General features: G+C 38.1%; 1 protein-coding gene across 7 annotated transcripts in view; it reads right to left on the reverse strand.

Annotated features, from left to right (window-relative positions):
- PCDH9 (protocadherin 9) overlaps positions 1–20,187 on the reverse strand; it is a 679,135-nt gene that overhangs the window by 611,855 nt on the left and 47,093 nt on the right. The window contains exon 3 of one of the 7 annotated variants that reach the window (XM_032680715.1): positions 15,501–15,583. The exons of the other annotated variants lie outside the window; for them this stretch is intronic. Within the exon in view, the coding sequence (XP_032536606.1) occupies positions 15,527–15,583 (57 nt within the window). The 3' untranslated portion in view covers positions 15,501–15,526. Of the gene's footprint in view, positions 1–15,500; positions 15,584–20,187 lie in introns of those variants that run through there. 7 annotated transcript variants of the gene reach the window in all.

Raw genomic sequence — 20,187 nt, forward strand, 5'->3', positions numbered from 1 at the left:
TTTAATTTTTGGCATAAAATACCTGCCAATCTCTCTTCTCACTACTGAATGAAATAAAGAACTGAAAGTAAAATGGAATAGGAAAAAAGCAAATTATGATGATAGTAAGAGTTGCAAAAAAAGCAGCATCGATAAAAACTCCTGGGAAAAAAATCAGTATGAAACATGTAAAAAAAACCCAGAACCAAAAACAAAACCAAAAAAACCCACGCCTGGAGTGGAAGTTGGATAGTAGCTGAGTAGCTGATAATTAAATATTCTCTGATTAGCAAAAGAAGCAGCTCACTGGGAAAAATAGCAAAAAAACCCCAAAAAAACCAAACCTGAAGCCACATCAGAGAGAGAAAGGGAATGATACATGGACACGTGGTGACTGAGATGTTCCTTTAATGCTCAGCTCCACCAGTTTTCATTGGCTTCAACAAAACTTCACATCACACTATGTCTCAGCTTGTCATAAGATCCTTAGTTGCATCTCCCATTATTTTTTGCCCTCTGTCAACTCAGCAAAGGCATCCAGTTTCCCAGCTGCCTGGCCTCTTTGTCCGTAGGTGCTTCCTTGCAATCACAACAGTTATAATTCACTGTGAAGCTTCAAGTTTGTCACTGTATTGCAGAGCACAGTTTTGAGCCCCACTAAGGCCTCTGATCTTTTCCAAACCAGTCGTGTTTCTCGCAGGTAGAATAATACCTTGGTCTTCTTGAGCCAAGTCGTTCAGTGTAGCTGAGTGGCACTAGTTTTTAGGGCACAGATGACATTATCATGTCAGGAAGCAATGTATGTTATATTAAAAAAGCTACCATTCACTGTGTCACTAGGTCACAGGTGCTCCTCTATCTGAAAAGCTCAATGAATTGAATTTCAGTTCTTCCCACGCTGCTCCGACTCCACATTCATCACCAACAGTCCTAAGAGATCCCAGTGCTGCCCTGCAGAAGAAACACACTACTGCTCTTTCTTCACCTGCTATAAAAGCAGCTGAAAATGTACAAAGCAGCCCCTGGAGCTTGCAAGGGCTGGTGGAATGGTCAGCACTGCAGTGTCAGTCCAGCAGGACACCTGGGTCCAGGCTCATGCCATCAGCATTCTGCTGCAAAGGACATACTGGCAAGAGGACATATGCAGATTGTCAGAGTAGTCCACAATGCTCACTACCTAGTGGGAGCCCTCTTTGTGTAATACAAGATATATAAACATACATGAGTGTGTTTGACAATGAGTACATATTTATGTGTAAATATTTATGAAATATTTTCATTTCTAGAGAAAGAAAATATACATTCAGCTGGCCCCAAAGTGCATTCTGTTCTCACACTGCTCTAAATCTTAATGACCAAGGTCAAGATTTAAGATTTAATATTTACATATTTTGGCAGCAAAAACAGATTAAAATTACAGAATCTGATTTATATTTAAATTTTATATTTGACTTTATATGTGAATAATGTTTCAATTACTCTTACTGAAGACAAAAATCAAAAAAAGCTGGCAGCTTTGTTCTTTGTCTGTATATTTTTAAAAGCCTCTGCAATACCACCATGACAAGATTCTCTTTTAACACGGACTAATTCCTCTTCTGTCTCTGAATATTGCCATCTCAGGATCTAGAAGGTTGAGAGACATGTTTTTCTGCAGATGGCATGAGAGAAAAATCAAGATGTGACGTAGAGAAAGATGTTAAGTAGCAACAGACTAATGGAGAACATTTTGTCCTACTTTTGAGAAGCACATCAGGAACAGCTTGTTTTTATAGTGGATCTGAAGTATAATCACTGGCACTATATAACTGCTGCAAGCATTGCTCTGCACTAATCACTACCATATTATTGTGAGTTTTGCTGAGCATTTTATAAAAGATACATTGCATTCCTTGTTTATTTTTGGCACTTATCTTGAAAATTAATCAAATATACCAAAATCTCTAGATAATAAATAATGATTAAGTTGTAGCTTTCAACATGCTTGATAAGTTTCAGAGATTTATTGCTTTTTGTTTTAGCGAACTCCAAGAATCAAAACAATGATTAAATCTATGTATGGATTTCCTTTAGGTAAATCACAAATAACTAAATAGTGGAAGTAAGAGATGTCTGATGTAAAAGCATCAAAGCCTTGAAGCATCTACTTCTAAATCTGCAGCATTCACCCATTTTTACCACAGTAAAGGCCAAACATTTTGAATACAGATTTTTTAAAATTATATTCACAAATTTCTATTCAGATATTGATTCAATATCCACAGATGCACTGCAAACACAAATCATAAGAAATCTATTTAAAATCTTCTCTTTCAAGCATACTGCTTTCCTTCAGTCTTGCCATCTCAGTTTTAAAGAGTAAAATAGAAAAAAAAAATCTACAAATCCAAATATTAACTGTTCATCCAATTCTCCTCTGGGCAAAGAAATAAAGAGTAAAAAACCAACATACCTGCAAGTTACACTTGCTTGTTGTATTACTGCATATTCTACTGAGCAATCCTCATTTAGTATTTAGAGAGTTAAAAACATTCAATCATTGCCAAATCAGCTTGTGTTGCTCCAACAGAGATATGCTGTGTACGTAGCACTGATGGGTTGGGGAATTGTGTAATCTGCTAAGTTTCTGGACCTGCTAAGTGTGAACTGGCGTTTCCAAAATCTGAGCAGAAGCAGATATTTATGAATTTAATCACTGTTTGCCACCTGAGAAAACTGGCCAGTAGGAGTGAGCCCTTACTCTTTTGAAACAATTGGGAGAGCAGCCATTTGCTTTGACAGATTAGTATTTTACCATGGATTAATTCTGGTATAAAGTGAATTTTATTTCCACCAAGTTGATTTTCAGTTAGGGGAAAGAAACCTTATTATTCTTTTTAGTAAAGCATTCAGAGTCCCTTGGATTCTGTTGGGCTTTTTTTTGTTTGTTTTGGTTTGGGGTTTTTTGTTGTTTTTGTTTTGGTTGGTTTGTTTGTTTGTTGTGTGGGTTTTTTTTTTTCTATTTATGGACTTGGACATGCAAAGATAAGTAGGGAAAGGGTTTCCTCCAGGATACAAGCAGTTTATTTTCTGTCATCCTTCAGTGCTGTTCTCAGACTTTGCCACAGAATCCCTTACAAGCTCAGCATTTGAGAGAAGGCTCACCACAGCCACTTGGGATGTTCTCAATACTGTTTCTAGACAATCTAGATTTTATCACAATATCTTTTTCATCTACACCAAGTTTTCTTTAAACAAACAAACAAACAACACAGCAAAGAAGAGGCAGTTTAGGAGATTCCTAGAGGGTATGGAGGATAATTTCTTGTTGCAGCTGGCAAATGAATCTACCAAGGCTGGGGCCCCATTAGATCTGCTGTTTACAAACAGAGAAGGGCTGGGGGGAGATGTGGTGGTCAGAGCCTGCCTGGGGCACAGTGACCACAAAATGATAGAGTTTTCAATATGCAATGAAGTAAGGAAGGGCATCAACAAAACCTGTACCCTGGACTTCCAGAGGGCAGACTGTGGCGTATCCAGGAGGCTGGTTCAGACAGTACCTTGGGAAACAGCCCTTAAAAACAAAGGGTCCAGGAAAGATGGACATACTTCAATAAAGAAATCTTGAAGGTGCAGGAGCAGACTGTCCCTATGTGCCGAAAGGCGAGCCACTGGGGAAGACGACCGGCCTGGCTGAACAGGGAGATTTTGCAGGAAACTAGGGAAAAAAAGAGAGTCTATCACCTTTGGAAAAAAGGGCAGGTAACTCATGAAGTATTTAGGAATGTAGTTAGGTCATGCAGAAAGAAAATTAGAGCATAATTTGAACTTAATCTGGCCACTTCTGTTAAGGACAACAAAAAGTGTTTTTATAAATACATCAATAGCAAAAGGAGGGGCAAGGAAAACCTCCATTCTTTGTTGGACATGGAGGGGAACACAGTTGCCAAAGACCAGGATAAGGCTGAGGTACTTAACACCTTCTTTGCCTCAGTTTTCAACAAGAAGACAGGTTGTCCTCAGGAACACTGGCTTCCTGGGCTGGTAGACAGCAACGGGGAGCCGAACAGACCCCCTGTTGTCCAGAAGGAAGAAGTTAGTGACCTTCTGAGCCACTTGGATCCTCACGAGTCTATGGGACCAGATGGGATCCATCTGGTGATGACGGAACTGGCAGAAGAGCTCGCCAAGACACTCTCCATCATTTATCACCAGTCCTGGCTCACTGAGAAGGTCTTAGATGACTGAAAGTTGGCGAATGTGACACCCATCCACAAGAAGGGACAGAAGGAAGACCCAGGAAACTACAGGCCTGTCAGCCTGACCTTGGTGCCATGCAAGGCTGATCATCCTAAGTGATTACACCGCACCTACAGGATGGACAAGGGATCAGACCCAGCCAACATGGGTTTAGGAAGGGCAGGTCCTGCCTGACCAATCTGATCTCCTTTTATGACCAGGTGACCCACCTGGGGGATGAGGGGAAGGCTCTGGATGTAGTCTGACTGGACTTCAGCAAAGCCTTTGACACCTTCTCCTACAGTATACTCCTGGAAAAGCTGGCAGCCCATGGCTTGGACAGGGGCTCTCTCTGCTTGGCGAAGAACTGGCTGGATGGCCGGGCCCAGAGAGTGGTGGGGAACAGTGCTGCATCCAGTTGGCAGCCAGTCACTAGTGGTGTCCCCCAAGGATCAGTGTTGGGCCCAGTTCTGTTTAATATCTTTATCAATGATCCAGACAAGGAGATTGAGTGTACCACCAGCAAATTTGCAGATGACACCACATTGGGGGGAAGTGTCAATCTGCTGGAGGGCAGGAGGGCTTTGCAGAGGGACCTGAATAGGCTGAATAGATGGGCCAAATCCAACGGTATGGAGTTCAACAAGGCCAAGTGTCAGGTCCTGCACTTTGGCCACAACAAAACCCTGCAGCGCTACAGGCTGGGCACAGAGTGGCTGGAGAGCAGCCAGACAGAAAGGGACCTGAAAGTTCTAATCAACAGGAAGCTGAACATGAGCCAGCAGTGTGCCCAGGAGGCCACAAAGGCCAATGGCATCCTGGCCTGGATCAGGAATAGTGTGGCCAGCAGGTTCAGGGCAGTGATTCTGCCCCTGTACTCAGTGGTGGTGAGGCCACACCTCGAGTACTGTGTCCAGTTCTGGCACCCTCAGTTCAGGAAAGATATTGAGGTGCTGGAGAGTGTCCAAAGAAGGGCAATGAGGCTGGTGAGGGGAGTCAAGTGCAGGCCCTACGAGGAGCAGCTGAGGGAGCTGGGCCTGTTTAGCCTGGAGAAGAGGAGGCTCAGGGGAGACCTCATCACTCTCTACAACTACCTGAAAGGAGGTAGGAGTGAGGTAGGCGTTGGTCTCTTCTCCCAGGCAACCAGCAGTAGGACAAGAGGGCACGGTCTTAAGTTGTGCCGGGGAGATTTAGGTTAGACATTAGAAAGAAATTCTTTACAGAGTGAGTGATCAGACATTGGAATGGGCTGCCCAGGGAGGTGGTGGAGTCACTGTCTCCGGAGGTGTTTAAGAAGAGACTGGATGTGTCACTTAGTGCCATGGTCTAGTTGACAGGGTGGTGTTGAGTCATGGGCTGGACTCAATGATCTCAGAGGTCTTTTCCAACCTGGCTGATTCTATAATTCTGTGTGGAACAAACAGATCAGGAAAATATTTCTGGTTTATTTCTTGCCTTCCCCTCTCCTTAACTGAGGAACATATCCTTCACTGTCTCAGAAGTCTAAAAATCATCAGAAGTCTAAAAACATCTCACAGTGCTCCAGTATAAATCTGAAAGCACAAATAATGGCATATATCTATATATGTATTCACTTTGATCTATAGTCCATGTAGATATTCAATTATTTCTTATGTCTCTTGATTTTACAGACATGCATGCATATATACACATGTATATTTGTTTTCAAGCATGTGAGGAACAGGACTTCATTTCATTGTTCAAATGAACAATGCAGTACTAGTTGCAATGGGCATCAAGTTCCTCTGGACTTTAGCCAACTGCAGACAAAAGTTTATTTGTACCAGCAACTGCAGCAGCCTAAGTAAAGGGCACCCTTGGGGTTTGGCTTGTGTAAATGGGGCTGTCCATGATCACAGCACAGCAGAGCCTCCTCTCATGATTGAGGATGCTCCTAGGTCCTTTGGGATGTGCTCCTGTGGCAGTGTAGGGTGGCAGGTTAGTATAACAAGGGAGTCATTTTCCCAGAAGTATTATAATAAAGGCAAAGCTGCTTGTACTCCTTTAAGAAATGTTTCTCATCGCTTTGAAAACACTATCTGTGGGAAGGTTGTTCCTCTGACATGAGAAGCAAGCTCACCCTGCCCAAACTGGGACTGTTAGGGATAACTGCTGAGTATGTGTGTGCATGTGTGTATAACATCCAGCCTCTTAAGTTTTAATCGAGCTCATACATACATGAGTTTCTCTGGTGCATGTGTTGGAAATACAAAGCATGCACACACACCTCCCAGCAAATGAAACGTGTCAGCAAGTGCTGTAATCAATAACAATATAATATTCTTTCCTAAATAATGGTACAGCAGCAGAAGTGTGTAAGACAGTGATGAATTATTCAGCAGGCCTGCTTTGCTGCTACATTGCTCCTTCCATGCTTTAAGCTTTCCTACAGCTGAAACACCTGGCACAGCACTCTCCAACTTCATCTTCTTCTGAATACCTAAATCTATTTCTTCCCTCATATAAGAATTAAGTTACCTAAGTGCCTGAAGCTTTAAACAGTCTTCAATAGTAAAACTGTGTGAAGTCTTGAAGTTTTTAAGTGCCTTATTTCTACTTCATAGCATCATATGGAGATTTGCTATGTATGTTAGCAGACAACTGCATATTAAGTATTTTTGAAAGTAAATGGTTCAGACTATGGAGAATTTAATTCACTAGGGGGTGTATGACATTCTGGACAAAGTATTCATTAAAAGACACAAGGCAGATCTATTCAAGTGGTTAAAAAGAAAGCCCAGGTTATGACATGCTTACTTAATTTGAACAGTACACTACTCCCATGGAGCTAGAGCTGGTGAAAGATACTGCTTGGATTATCTAGAATACAGTACATAGTAATTTAGTTTTGTAAAATAAAATCATGTAAGATATTTTAAGTCATCAGGTTCTGTAAAAATGCACACATATATATATATATACATATATAAAATACGTCATGCAGCGTGTAACTGAATACAAATTATTATATGAACTTTATAACACTGAACAAGTGTCAAAAATTAAGATATACACCCAAAATTATGGTTCACAGAAGGAAGGTAATTTTTGCAAGACAAACAAATTCTAAAGAAAAGTTAACGGATTTTGTTTCTGTTGTGTTTATTTAAGCTATTCTGGAAATTGTTTAAACCTTCTTCTGAATGGCAACATATTTGTATCTAGAGATGCTAATCTAATCTGCCATTCTGCTAGAGATGGTGAGACCCCTCAACGTATCTCATGTGCTGTGCACAGCTCACTTTTAAACGCCACAAGCAATACAAATCCGTCATCTCTCCTTCAGAAGCTGCCTGATTCTGTAATACAGATTACTGCTAAGCACTTTCTCTGATACTCGAGCTATATTTCTCCTGCTTGATTCATGTTCTACTTCCCATTACTTCACATTAACTCCCTCTGCCCCTGCTATCAAACGAAGGAGATCTGATTCCTTCCTTACTGCTGTGAATGGAGCAGTAAGAGAGAAATAACCCCCAACCTCGGAAGGTCACCTCTGTGATCTCTGTGCCATCAAGCCATTTCTTGGACACTCACTGCTGTCCACTGCCAGAAGCAGGACCTCTGCTGTTACCTCAGAAAGCTATTTTCCTCTTCTAGGAGACACTGCTGGATCACTACTGAAATAACTCAGCACTCCTGGAGGAATATGATATTTTTAAATAGGCAGTGCATTAACTCTCGAGCTCTTGCGTAAGAAAGGTTTGTAAAAACAGTTTCAGGCACAGCCAAAACTGTTCAGTGCCATGTGCCTCTCAGCAGCTGATATACAAGCTCACAATGCAGCATCAAACAATGCTGCTGCTGAGGAGCATAAAGAATGCATGTTAAGTAAGGTCACAAGGTTCTGACCTAGATTTCAGTCAGCAGGAGTCTTCATCAGAAAATAAATTTGGATGTACTCCAGCGCCCTTGACAAAAAGGCTACAGGCCTGCATGAATAAGGAAAAGAAGGTGCAACCTTGCCTTTGCTCCACTTTATGCCCAGCAGCATGGACTATGTGTTTGTCTGCAGTGCTCTATGTGATCGAGCATTCAGAAAAAGGGACCTCCTACGTCAAGCAAATTGCTGCTTTGAGCAGAAATAACTATCTGGCTCATTACTACTGAAACAAAGTATTTGTTAAAAAAGACATTAAATTTTAATAGTGAATTTTGGAAAAGTTGGTTGGGAAATCAATGCAAAAATACTTACATAAAAAACACTTATGCACAAAGTAGACTTTCCTACCAGAGTCCTTTTATGTCTCCCTCTGATTCCGGAAGCAGAGACATGACCTATCTGGGCACCATCATCATTAGAGTAGGTTGATAAAGATGCAATTTTTTTAGAGCAGTTTTATTAACTGGGCAAATGGAAATTAAATTAACTGCAAATTTTCACAAATGCAGTTACTCTAGCGACTCCAAAGCATAAAGGAGAAACAAGATGCATTAAATATAAATAAGTACATGAAGAGCATAACTGTCCGTCCCTGTATCAAAGTGAATGAGCAAATAATATCTGTTCTTCTACACAGAAAATAACTATTTTCCATAAATCTTACATGTCCTTAGGAAAAAATAAAACTCTTTTTTTCTGCTATACAAAGGAGGAGAATTTACTAAAGGAAACAATGACAAGACTACATATGAAAATATATTGTAAACTGTTATCTGCAATTCTTCAGTGAAATGATAAATCAGGTTATGTAATCTCAGGCGACAATTCAGATCTATTACAACTATTGTCCATATTTATGCAAATACTTCTAATCTTAAATCATCACAACTATTACTTGTCTCCTTCAAGTTACAGTGAAATTCGAATATTAAATAGCATTCATAAAACGAAGTTACAATACACCAACTGAAAATGGTACGACAAGGAAATGATCTAATCTTATTTTAAAGGGCTTTTGACAATGGCTGCAATAGCCATTGTAACTATCCTACTTGCACTACAGTATCTTCACAGAGAAGACCTAATTTCTTTTAATTTCTCATTTATTAAAAACAGTGAACAGAAAGCTTCCCTATCTTAAATTTACTAGTGGTGGTTTTTGCTGTGTAAGTTTTACAGGAATTTTCATTAGTACAAATGTAACTAAAGCAACAAAGATGGTTAATGTCCAAAATATGCCTGGAATACTAATGGATGGCCAGTACTGCTAATGAACAGAAGCCAAACTTTAAATTATCGACTTCATAAGGACATCCAGAATCAAATCTACTTCTTATTCCCATCTTGACACAGGAAGACTCTCTTCACACTGACAAGAATTCACTTAAAAACCAAAAAGCATTTGCAGGAACAAAAGCCCTTGTGTACACAGACCGATGAGGGAATAGATCGTTTGCAGTGCATCCTACCATGTGAAGGAGACCTTGTAATGGGTTTGCAGGCAGAGAGCATGCTGAGATGGTAATGTGTTTGGAGGGAAGCTTTGATAGAAATAGAGAAGCCAAACCAGGATTTGAAATCATGTTTTTAAAACTGACATACAAAACCAGCTGAGAACTTTAAATAGCAAGAAGAACCATGACAAAAAGATGAAGATGTCTGTTCCCCGCTGGATTAACTGTAAGGGTTTCCAGTGTGGTGGTCTTGTACTTTAGGTTCCTCTTTTTCCTTGCTAGTTAGGCAAGACTTTTTTTTCACAGATATCATACCAAGTAGAAACTTTCCTCCTAAATTAACCAATTTAATAAAATTATATCTTTGCTTCAGAGTTCTAGCAATTATGTGACATATAATCCCAACTTCAGCAGAGTTCAGATCTTCTCTATGCACACTAGTGAGACACCTGTCCTAAAGAAAATCAAATAAAATGAGAGGGTGGAGGCTGGGAAGGGGATGGGGTTTTAATGATCTGATTTGATAAGCAACTGAATATGCTTACAGGAGGTATGTGTTCACTTTCCGTGATAACTACACAATTCTTATGTCATCTTGGCCAAGTCACTTAATCCAGCATGTTTGCCAGCTCGGAGGAAAGGACAACTTCCTATTTCATAGAAGACAGCAGTTGCAGCTAAATTCAAACTACTATTGTTCTGAGGTAATGCAGTGGTAAGGGCAACATCAGCTTCTAACCACAGTCCCGATACCACGAAGATGGCACATCTGTTCCTTACCACCATGTAGCTCAGCCTCTGGAGAGTCCTTCCTCATGAGAGAGATCCAGGTAACACAGTCTCTTTTCTTACACAGCAGTAAGTGAGCACCTAAGTCCAATGCTGCACAGGAAACTACTTTGTCCTGAGGGTAATTTTAAAAACAATTTAAAAAATTATATATGAAAATTCTAATTTACTTGAGCAAATCTTTTTTGACTTGAGGCAGAAAAGAATGAAATCTGAAAATCTGTGTAAAAATAGGGATTTGTCCTTGGAGATCCTTTGAAATATATTCTTTCCACATGCATTAAATTCTTTTTCAGGTGCAACTACTCATTCAAAGACACTCTCAGGCTGTTTACAGCATTTTGTTTTTTAAAAAAGACAACTTCAGATATTAGATCTGTATAGACCAGTTCTAAACTGGCAGTACTCATTAAGAAATCAGTTAAAATAATTTAAAAATAATTTTCTTTCTATATTTTTTCACTGTAAATATGTAATTTTAATTGTATTTTTCATCTGATATGGTATACAAATATATTTAATGGAATTTGTTTTGCAGCAGTTCACGTTACCTATATCAAACAGAAAAACAGTTCCTGAAATTTATATCATTAAATGGAGAAGAAACAAGGTCTGTGAACATCTTGGGACAAAATTCAGTCCACTGAAAAACATTTTAAAAGCTCTTTGTGGCTCTCCTCATAAAGCTTCTGCCTCTGGTCCAGAAGGCTCCTGCTGCAGATGTCGCCAAGTGAGATTCATGATGCATGCACAGAAAGATACATGACTATATAAAGGACTATATTTTACAGCATCTGCACAAGAAGATTTTAACATAGTGTGTAACCTTTTGGCAGTGGTGCAATAAAATCTACATTCACCATCCAACTATTGGTAAGATTTATCTCACATAATGTTATGACAAGGTGCTTGTGTTACAAGTTGGGGTAGCCCCTAAACTGCCTGGAATTGCAAAAAGCCCAGGACTACCTGAAAAAAAAGTGATTAATCTCATTTACTTTGCTTGCCTGGTTTTGCCTGATGGTGTTTTGGAGGTGCCTGTGTCCACTGACTGCAAAGTGAATCAGTGACTACTATTATTAGTGTAGGCAGCAACGTGAATTAGGACAGTTCCAGGCTAGCATCTGTATACTGGATCTCCCAAAGTATATTAAACAAACTTAACACATAGCTTTCCCAGTGTCACATATTCATGTCCCCCCTTGTTTCAACAACTGCCATTTTGACACACTAGAAGTCATAAAAAGTACTTATGAAAATGTAATTGACTTGGTATGATAGTTTCATCATATTCCTTCCTTAATGCTCCTTTTGAAGACTGTCTCCTCTGTACTATTTACTTTGCCATAGAATTTATTCTTTTAATGTTCAAGAAAATCCACTGCTGACCTTTCACCTTTCCATCATTTTTCTCTCATACTGAGTTTTACCTCTGTCCCTGATAAGCCTGTGAGCCCAGCTTCAGTCTTCTATTCACTTTCAAACAAATACCTCTTTATATGTGTATGAAGCTTGGTGAAATGTCTCCTAGCTACCCATTTAGCAAGCTAATCCATTCTTCTTTTTTAAATTTTCACTTATAAGTGTCCTTTACCATAAAATAACTCCTTTTTTTTCTGTTTTCCACTATCCCTCTGATTTTATACAGAATTTAATTCTATGTTATATATAAGTGTCAGGGGCAAGAAACATCTTTTTGAACTCTGTACAGAACCAAGTCAATGGATTATTGCTTCTAGGTGTTATACAGTAAAAAATCAGAGAATAGAAACACCTATTTGAAAAATTAGCATTCTGTCCTGACTCTCATGTCTTTCTTTGCAAATAGAAAGCATGCTGTTCTTTTTCTAAATTTGCCTAGCCTTCCCACTTTAGTACAATTTACCACTGGAGAGCTTTATGAATTGTTTTTGATAGGTACATAAATTTACTACATTACACATTGAAAAAAAATGGTGTCCAGTTTTGTCAAATATAATTGAATAAGAGCATCCTAATTTTGGTTCTTGCACTGGTGTCTCAGTAGAATGTTCTTCTTGTTCCCTGTTATAACAATAAATATAGAACAAGGATTTTAATGGTATTCTCTTTTAGAGCAAACTGATGGCGTGAAGTAATTGCTTTTGGTGCTCACAATATCTGTAGCTAGATGAATTTACAAGGAAAGCACTTTAGCCTTAGAGTAAAATTATGAATATGTATCAGGCTCCCGCATTACATTTATTGTCTTCGGTACACAAAAATCAACTTTGGCATTACAAGAAGAGAGAATAACCAACAAACTATCTCCTGAAGTAGAAAACTATTATTTAAGGTGACAGTTTCACCCCTCTTTTCCTCTAAATAAAGGACAAATGTCTAAAACAATTGTCTATCCTTTTTCACCTCTCTCTGTAGCCTGTTCACAAAGAGACTGCCATTAGACATAGCACTGCTGATCAACATTTTTATACAAGACTTCTGATGACAGCTATTAATGCGGCATCAATAGGAGACTTACAATACTAAACATGCATTAAGGAGCTACGACTTTCTAGCTGTCTGGAATTTCTCTAATACAAAATCAAGGGAACTGGCAGAAGTCCTAGTTTGCCATCACATACAAACTGGAAGAATTTCCATTCATCTAAAGCAGCAAGGAATAAGGCTTTCTTGATGCTGATCAGGGAAAAAATACTCTTTAAAAGCAAATTAATCTTCAGATTAATAAATGGTTTAAGATCATACATTCAGAGATAAGATTACTGAAACCTAAATAACTGGGTAAATGTACAGCAACTGATAATAAACATTCAGATGAAAAAAATATAACTAGAAGGACTGCAAACCGATAAACTAAGTCTGATGGGCTCTCACTGTGGATATCACTTACAGTCTGACAGAGCAAATCTTTTGCACATTAGTTACAAGCCATGACATAAATTTTATTCCCCCAGAATATTCTTAACATGGAATACACAATTTAGGAATCATTTCAATACATAATGTCTCTACTTCCAGATGATATCACTTTTTGGCGCTGCTCTAGTATAGTAAAACAGATTCCGAATGCTGATATAAAATGCTTATAACCAAAGGGAAGGAAACAAAGAACAGGAAAAAGCAGAGACAGATGAAAAGAGTCTCACGTACATTTTGGAAAAAAACACAATGGCAACTAATGCAAAACTGAGAAATATACAGACAACCACAGAATAGACATCCTAAGCCATATCAAAGCTATGTTTTTATTCAGTGTACTCAGAAAGAGTACTATATTCAAACTCTGTGCCAAAAAATACCAAGCATAATGAGGCAGCCAGCTCTCGTCAAAGTCTATTCCTAAAAAAACATATCATATCTGTCCTATTCTAAAAATTATTATCTTCTGTGTGGGTTTTTATTTTGCTTTGAATTTTCCAAAGTTTAGGAAAGGTTTGTTGCCACATGTAAGACCTGTTTGTGTTCATATCTGGAAGCAGAGCCTAATGAGGACAATTAAAATATTTATGTTTTCACATGCATCTAAATACCTCTCATAAAATCCTGTTCGAGTTTTATTTTAATTTGAAAAGCAAAGAGCTTAGATTGTTGCTGAGAAATTAATCCTTGCTTTCACTCCTTGTTTTGGCTCCTCAAACAGAAACAGATTCAGAAAGGTTAATTTTTACTTTAATTGCTATAAAGAGGCTGCCCTGTCCAAGACTAGTTAGACAACAGCTTTATCAGAGAGCTTACTGTCCAGCCATTGAAATGTTCATGTCAATGTCAAGTTGAAATACCATCATACTCATGCCAAGTTAATGCGAGAGTGTTCAGGCTGGAGCTAAGTCTCACTTTTCTCTCTTTTACAAGTTGTTTGTGAGCCAGTTTCACATTTGATACAAGCCAAAATTGTTGGGAAACAAAACACGTGATGGTTTTGCTGCCATATAAGGAAAAGCACTGTGAGCAACCATTTCTAATTCCTGTTCATAGCAGGAAAATCTGTGGAGAAGGATCTTTCAGATCTTTCATAGCCATCCTTAGTCACATAACAGCATATATTCTCTTCTCTTTATCAACCAGTAAGGATGACAGATCTTGTCAGATTTTAAGTCATCTTTGCCACCATCATGCTCTCTCCTTTCTAGTTTGAATGGGGACAAAGAGAACCTGGCATTTTATAGGATGACAGTCTTTCCCCCTTAGGAAGGGAGGAACCTCACAGTTGACAATCCAGAACAGCAGATGCAATCTCTCATCCACTGAGCTGCAATGGTATGATGCCACTGAGTCCACTGTGTAGGAAATGCAGCTATTGATTCAGTACTGCCTTTGGAGGCTTAGGCTTCTGGGTACAGGACTGGAAGATGAGTGTGCTTTGGAGAGTTCTAGAAATCCTAATTTACTAGGCACGACATCACCGCAAGGCCATCTCTTCCAGGAACTCGTATTTGCAGACACTGCAGCATTTTTGAATTCATAGCAGCCAACCCGTGCCATCTTGTGAAATCAGTCTAAAGAACGACAAATTGCCTTCCTCAGTATTGAGCTGGATCCAGGATGGAGCAGACTGTACAGGAAACTATGGCTTTAAAAATAAAAATCCATCTGAGGCACATATTCAGGATGATGTCAACTGAGAGATACTACATTATCTGGAGAATGTCTGAGAGAGACAGCAGGAGCCGAACAGCTACTGCTTTTCACCCACGAGTTCAGGCCACTAAATTCTTCATGCTAAAGAGTTATGTGGATTGTGGGCTGGATGCAGGTGTGGCAGTAGGAATGATGCTATGAGCTGTTCATTCTATATGTTGTACAAGATAAACAGAAAACTGGCTAGAACTTTTTAAACTGACTGACATCAGAAAGTCGCAGTGTTCCAATAAGACTCCTTTGAAAATGCAATATATTCTTCCCATCGTCAAACCCCAAACCCTGTATTTTGAACAAATTTTAAAGAAAGAAAATAAAACACACACACCACAAAACAAAGAGGATGAAAGTTCCTTTTTTCATAAGTAATCTAGAAACTATTACACCATTGCTCAGCAATGCCTACAGAGAGAGAAAACATCCTGTTACTAGGCATCTTTGGTACTTAATACACAGAGAGGAGAGGAGAGGGAATCTTTTTCAGTCTCTTCATCTCAAAATTTGCAAACATCTGTTTACAAGGACTGCGATGCCCAGAAGCAAAGTAGTCAGAATGGAGAGGCTAACAACCCATGTTTTGGATGGGATGCTTAGACCTGTCATCATCACTGAAGCATCCCTGAAGAGATCAGGAGAAAATATTTGTGTAAGTCACATGCTGTGGACAAAGAACAGGGCAATGAACACATATCTTTCTAACATATTTGCCATTACAATATAAGGAATTTCATTCACACTGGAAGTAAATCAGCCCTGCAATGCTTAGATGGATGTGGATTGAGCTGTAAAACTATTTTTTACATTATACATTTTAAAAATTGAAATGGCTTTCTTAAATGAAGGTTTACTCTTTCAACCTGAACTAAAAGTTCAACACAAGAGAAACTACTCTACTATGGTGAAACAGGTTAAATGGATAATTAATCTTTTTTTTTTCTTTAGAAAAAGCTTTTTCTGGTGTAAAAAACCCAACAAACCAACCAACCAAAAAAACCCCAAAAAACCCCAAACACAAGAGAAATCTCTGTGCAATAAAAAAGGGTAGAAAAACCAACTTATATGCAACTTGCACAATAAAGACTTGCTTTACTAAACTGACTAAATAAAGCAATCAGTTGAAAGAAAACTTTCTTACCAATTACACAGATAATTTTCACCCCCAGAGCATTCATTTGTCCCAAACTGTATTACATTGCTTTCATCAGCCAAGAAAAACTTCTCTACTTTTCAGTAGAGAGAAGTTTTCACATGCTCAAGATATATATACAACTGTATTCTTCTGAAAATGTGTCAGGTTTCTGTTTATAGTTTATGTATTGTGACAATATTTTCTTTTCACATAGTTAGCTAATTTCCATTTGGTCTTAAAGTGTAGCTACAAAGTTTAATTTTACCAGAAATGTATGTGTAGATAAAAAAATACAGTAAATGTACACATTGACACAAATAGCTTTCCTTCGGGCATTAGCATGTATTCTGAGCATCAGAAGTAACGGATGCTCCAGTGTCAAACGACACAACTGGAAGCACCCATAGTGTTATACTATGGCTGATACCCAGTTCAGACTTCCAGATCACTCCTTCATATAAGTCTCTGTGGATAAATGACAGTGTAGACTTGGTGGTCTACCGGCAGAAGAACTCACTCTAATATGATTTAAGAGAAGAGTGCCTATTTCACAGGAATCTGACTCTCTAAGGAGCTATGATTCACTTAGATTGCTGTGTACATCGTATGCTCTACTGGAAGTAATGAGGAAAGAAGAAACATACTGTGGTCATGACACTACATGTGCTAACTGTGACCTGTATGTCCTTTAGTTTAAAGTTCAGATTTCAGGTGAACTCTGAATGTCAGATTACTGTGTGAATTTATGATCATCATTCCTTTTTTTCCAGGAATCCTACTTCCCTGAGGACCTCATAAAAATATTTGCCCTGTCTCAACCTTTCATTTTGTTCCTCAAAAATCCATTGAAAAGGTATCAGTATCTCAGCTGCAGTCCAATGTCAGCCAAAGTAAAAAAGTTCTGCTGAGCTGCAACTCACTGCACTGAGCTGAACAAAAGCTTCCTTCCTGAAGAATAGCAAAGGTTCTACTTCTGACAAAGGCTTGCTTTCTTTCCTAGCTCTTTAGGATTCAGCATCATGACTTCAGGGATAGCTGTAGACACGCAGAGGTTATGTGGAGATTTCTGAGAAGTAAGATTCAGTTCCCATTATATATACGTGATATCTGGCTATGATACTTTTATTTTCAGGTATAGAAATCAGCCTGCTGATAAACCTTTCTGGAGACAGCCATCTCTAGAACTGGCATGTTGTTATGGAGTTGTGTTCATCAAGTACACTGTTACTTTCCTTAAAGGTTCATAAATTAATTTCAGGTATTATACAGATGCAATTTTAAATATGGGTTTACAAATTACTATAATTTGATCTGGCCTCCACAAACACTGGGGGGTCCATTTCCGATAAATGATTGTGCCGAATTTCTAGCCAAAATCTAAGCAAGGTTTAAATGTCTTACAAGCTCCTTCCTTGATCTCTCTGTAGTAAAAATAGTTGGATGAATATCATATGATTTTCAAGACCATTAAGTGCTACCGTTAGGAAGGATTTCTTTGCTTCAGTTTAAACACTGGGGATATCCCTTACTGTAACACTGATTCATGCACATCCACTTATTCTTTATTCAGCACCTTAAGTAATGGAATAAAAAAAATTTGAAAAACTTGATCATTTTAAACTTGTGTCAAGAGGCTAAACTATACTAGCTGCAATTTTAATAATTGAATATACTCACTTTTGTCTGACTTTACAAGGTACATAAAGTATAGGGCCTATTTGAAAGAAAAAGGTCATAAAAATGGATCATAATAAATGGAATGTTTTCCAAATGTATCAAGAAGGTTCATGTTTTCACAGAATTATCTGGAGGAAACAATATTGAACACTCATACTAGAAAAGAAATACACAATGCAGAATAGAGCTCTGGTATAAAGATTAACGTGGTGCAAATAAAAGATTATTGCTTGAGTTAAACAAATATGTCTTAGCCTTGTCTCATAAATAGCCACACATTTACTCTATATAACAACCAATTTTCATTCTCGTAACAATTTCAAAGTTAAAAAATGCAGTTCGAAATTTGCAGCACAAAAGACAGAGGAGTTATTCTTCAAAACCATTAGCGTGGAATCAGACTTAAAGCAGCTCCCATTTAGCACATATTGTTTTTTTCCCCACTGAGTTTATAGCACTATGTCAATTTATTTCTTAAGTGCACACGATCTGCTGAAGTGTCCTGCAAGTACTTCCATCACATTAAAAAAAATGCCAAGGAAAGTATTTATGCATGTAACTGAAGTCTCTCATATTTTACTTCTTTTCTTGTATCCGAACCACTACCAGGAGAAAACATTATCTATTCCTTATCTGAGAAGGCCAGTAAAGTGTGATTACATCTGGAGGATCACTAGTAACAACCCAGACACTGAACCTCTGGAGACAGGATGTGCATGTAGCTGTAGCTGAAGTGGTGAGATTATAATGGGCAGGGCAGCCCTGCCTTAGAGCGTTACATCACCCACAGCTCACACAGCCCCGGGGTGGCACAGGTACATACAAGCTCTGTAGCTTTAACTGCAGCAGCGGTGCAAAGCAAGTTTTGCTTTCCATTGAAGTAAACAGAGCTTCTGTTAGTTCCCTGTGATATCCTAGCTCTCAATAAACAGTAAGGTATTTTCTGAGAAGTTTAAAGTATTTAAATTCTTGCTCACTGGGCTTTGTGTTAGGAATACTGCTACAATACCAGATGCATTAAACAATTTGTCATACTCACATAAAAGGTTGGACACTATATTTACCATCCTATTATTGAGTTTTCAGCTTGAAAATTACAGGACTTGTATAAGTACAGTCATACTGTTTTGAAAAAGGAAATGTAGTTTAAAATGCTCTAGGTAAGTTACTGCTATGAGGTAGTAGAGATAAAAAATAACAAACAAATAAACCCTTTAAACCATACCAAACACGAAAGGAAACAAAATTTTAAACTGTCATTGGATGACTGCTTTTAAAGTTCACTGTCTTAATTAAACCCTATGAATTTAATGACAATAATTGGCAAAACAGAACTTTATTTTCAAGATTTATGGTTACATTCTACAAAAAAAGCATAATCTAACCATGTCATATCTAATATGTATGCAGTAAATGTTGACAAAAACATGTAAAATGGTTTTCTCCATCTCCAAATTATTGAGTTAGCTAAAATGTTCTGTTTGTAGGAAAGTTATAAAGAATTTATGGAAGGGCAATATCTAATCAGTACCTGAAGTTCTACCGGGCTGCTGATTCTAATTAATAACACTTCCTAACTGTGTTCAAAGGCATTTAAGTAAAATGAAAGCCTTCAGAAATGCATTGAAGCATTTAATGCCTAGATACTGAAGAGATAAGCCTGCTAAAAAAGCCTAAAATAGGTTAGACAGATTAGACTGGCAGATAAAACAGAGGTAGAAACTACAGGCAAATAAAATACAGAATCAGGTATGAAAGAAACAAATATGCTTGTAAAGAAACATATACAGAAAGACAAAAAAAGTGATTCAATTTGAGAAAAACCTTATGCTTGGTTATAAAAACACGGTTTGTTGTAGCATAGTTTTAAACATCATGTGTGCTATGAAGGAAAATATTTCCATATAACATAGCTACTCTAGATTGCAGACACCTTTTTTAAAAAAAACCTCAACTTTTTAACTTTTTTATGTAAAAGTAATTATACTGGGGGATAGCGTTATGACATAAATGTGTTAAACTGAACCAGCTCTTCTGATCACATATATCAAATCCAAATAATCTGACCCTGTAAGAAATATTAGTCTGTCACAGCATTAGTATGCTTAGTCAGTGGAGCAAAACAAGGAATTGTAGGCCATCTTACACTGTTGAAAATGCCAAATGGCTTGTGACACCCTACTCTCTGCTTCTTTACAACTAAATACACAGTTCAGGTGCAATACTTCAGTTGTAGACAATGAGGTTTTAAGTGAGATGATTCCCATCCTGAACACTGTTATTGTCTATGAGTTGATCCAATCTCCGAGTACAGTTTCACATATTTATATAAATTAGCATATGAGAGAAAAAAAATACCAATATATTATACCCATAATGTTTGGTAATCCAAAGAAGCAAAAGGCTAAAGTGCAGCC

The sequence above is a fragment of the Chiroxiphia lanceolata genome, chromosome 2 (assembly GCF_009829145.1).
Source record: "Chiroxiphia lanceolata isolate bChiLan1 chromosome 2, bChiLan1.pri, whole genome shotgun sequence".
In the NCBI taxonomy this organism is placed as follows: domain Eukaryota; kingdom Metazoa; phylum Chordata; class Aves; order Passeriformes; family Pipridae; genus Chiroxiphia; species Chiroxiphia lanceolata.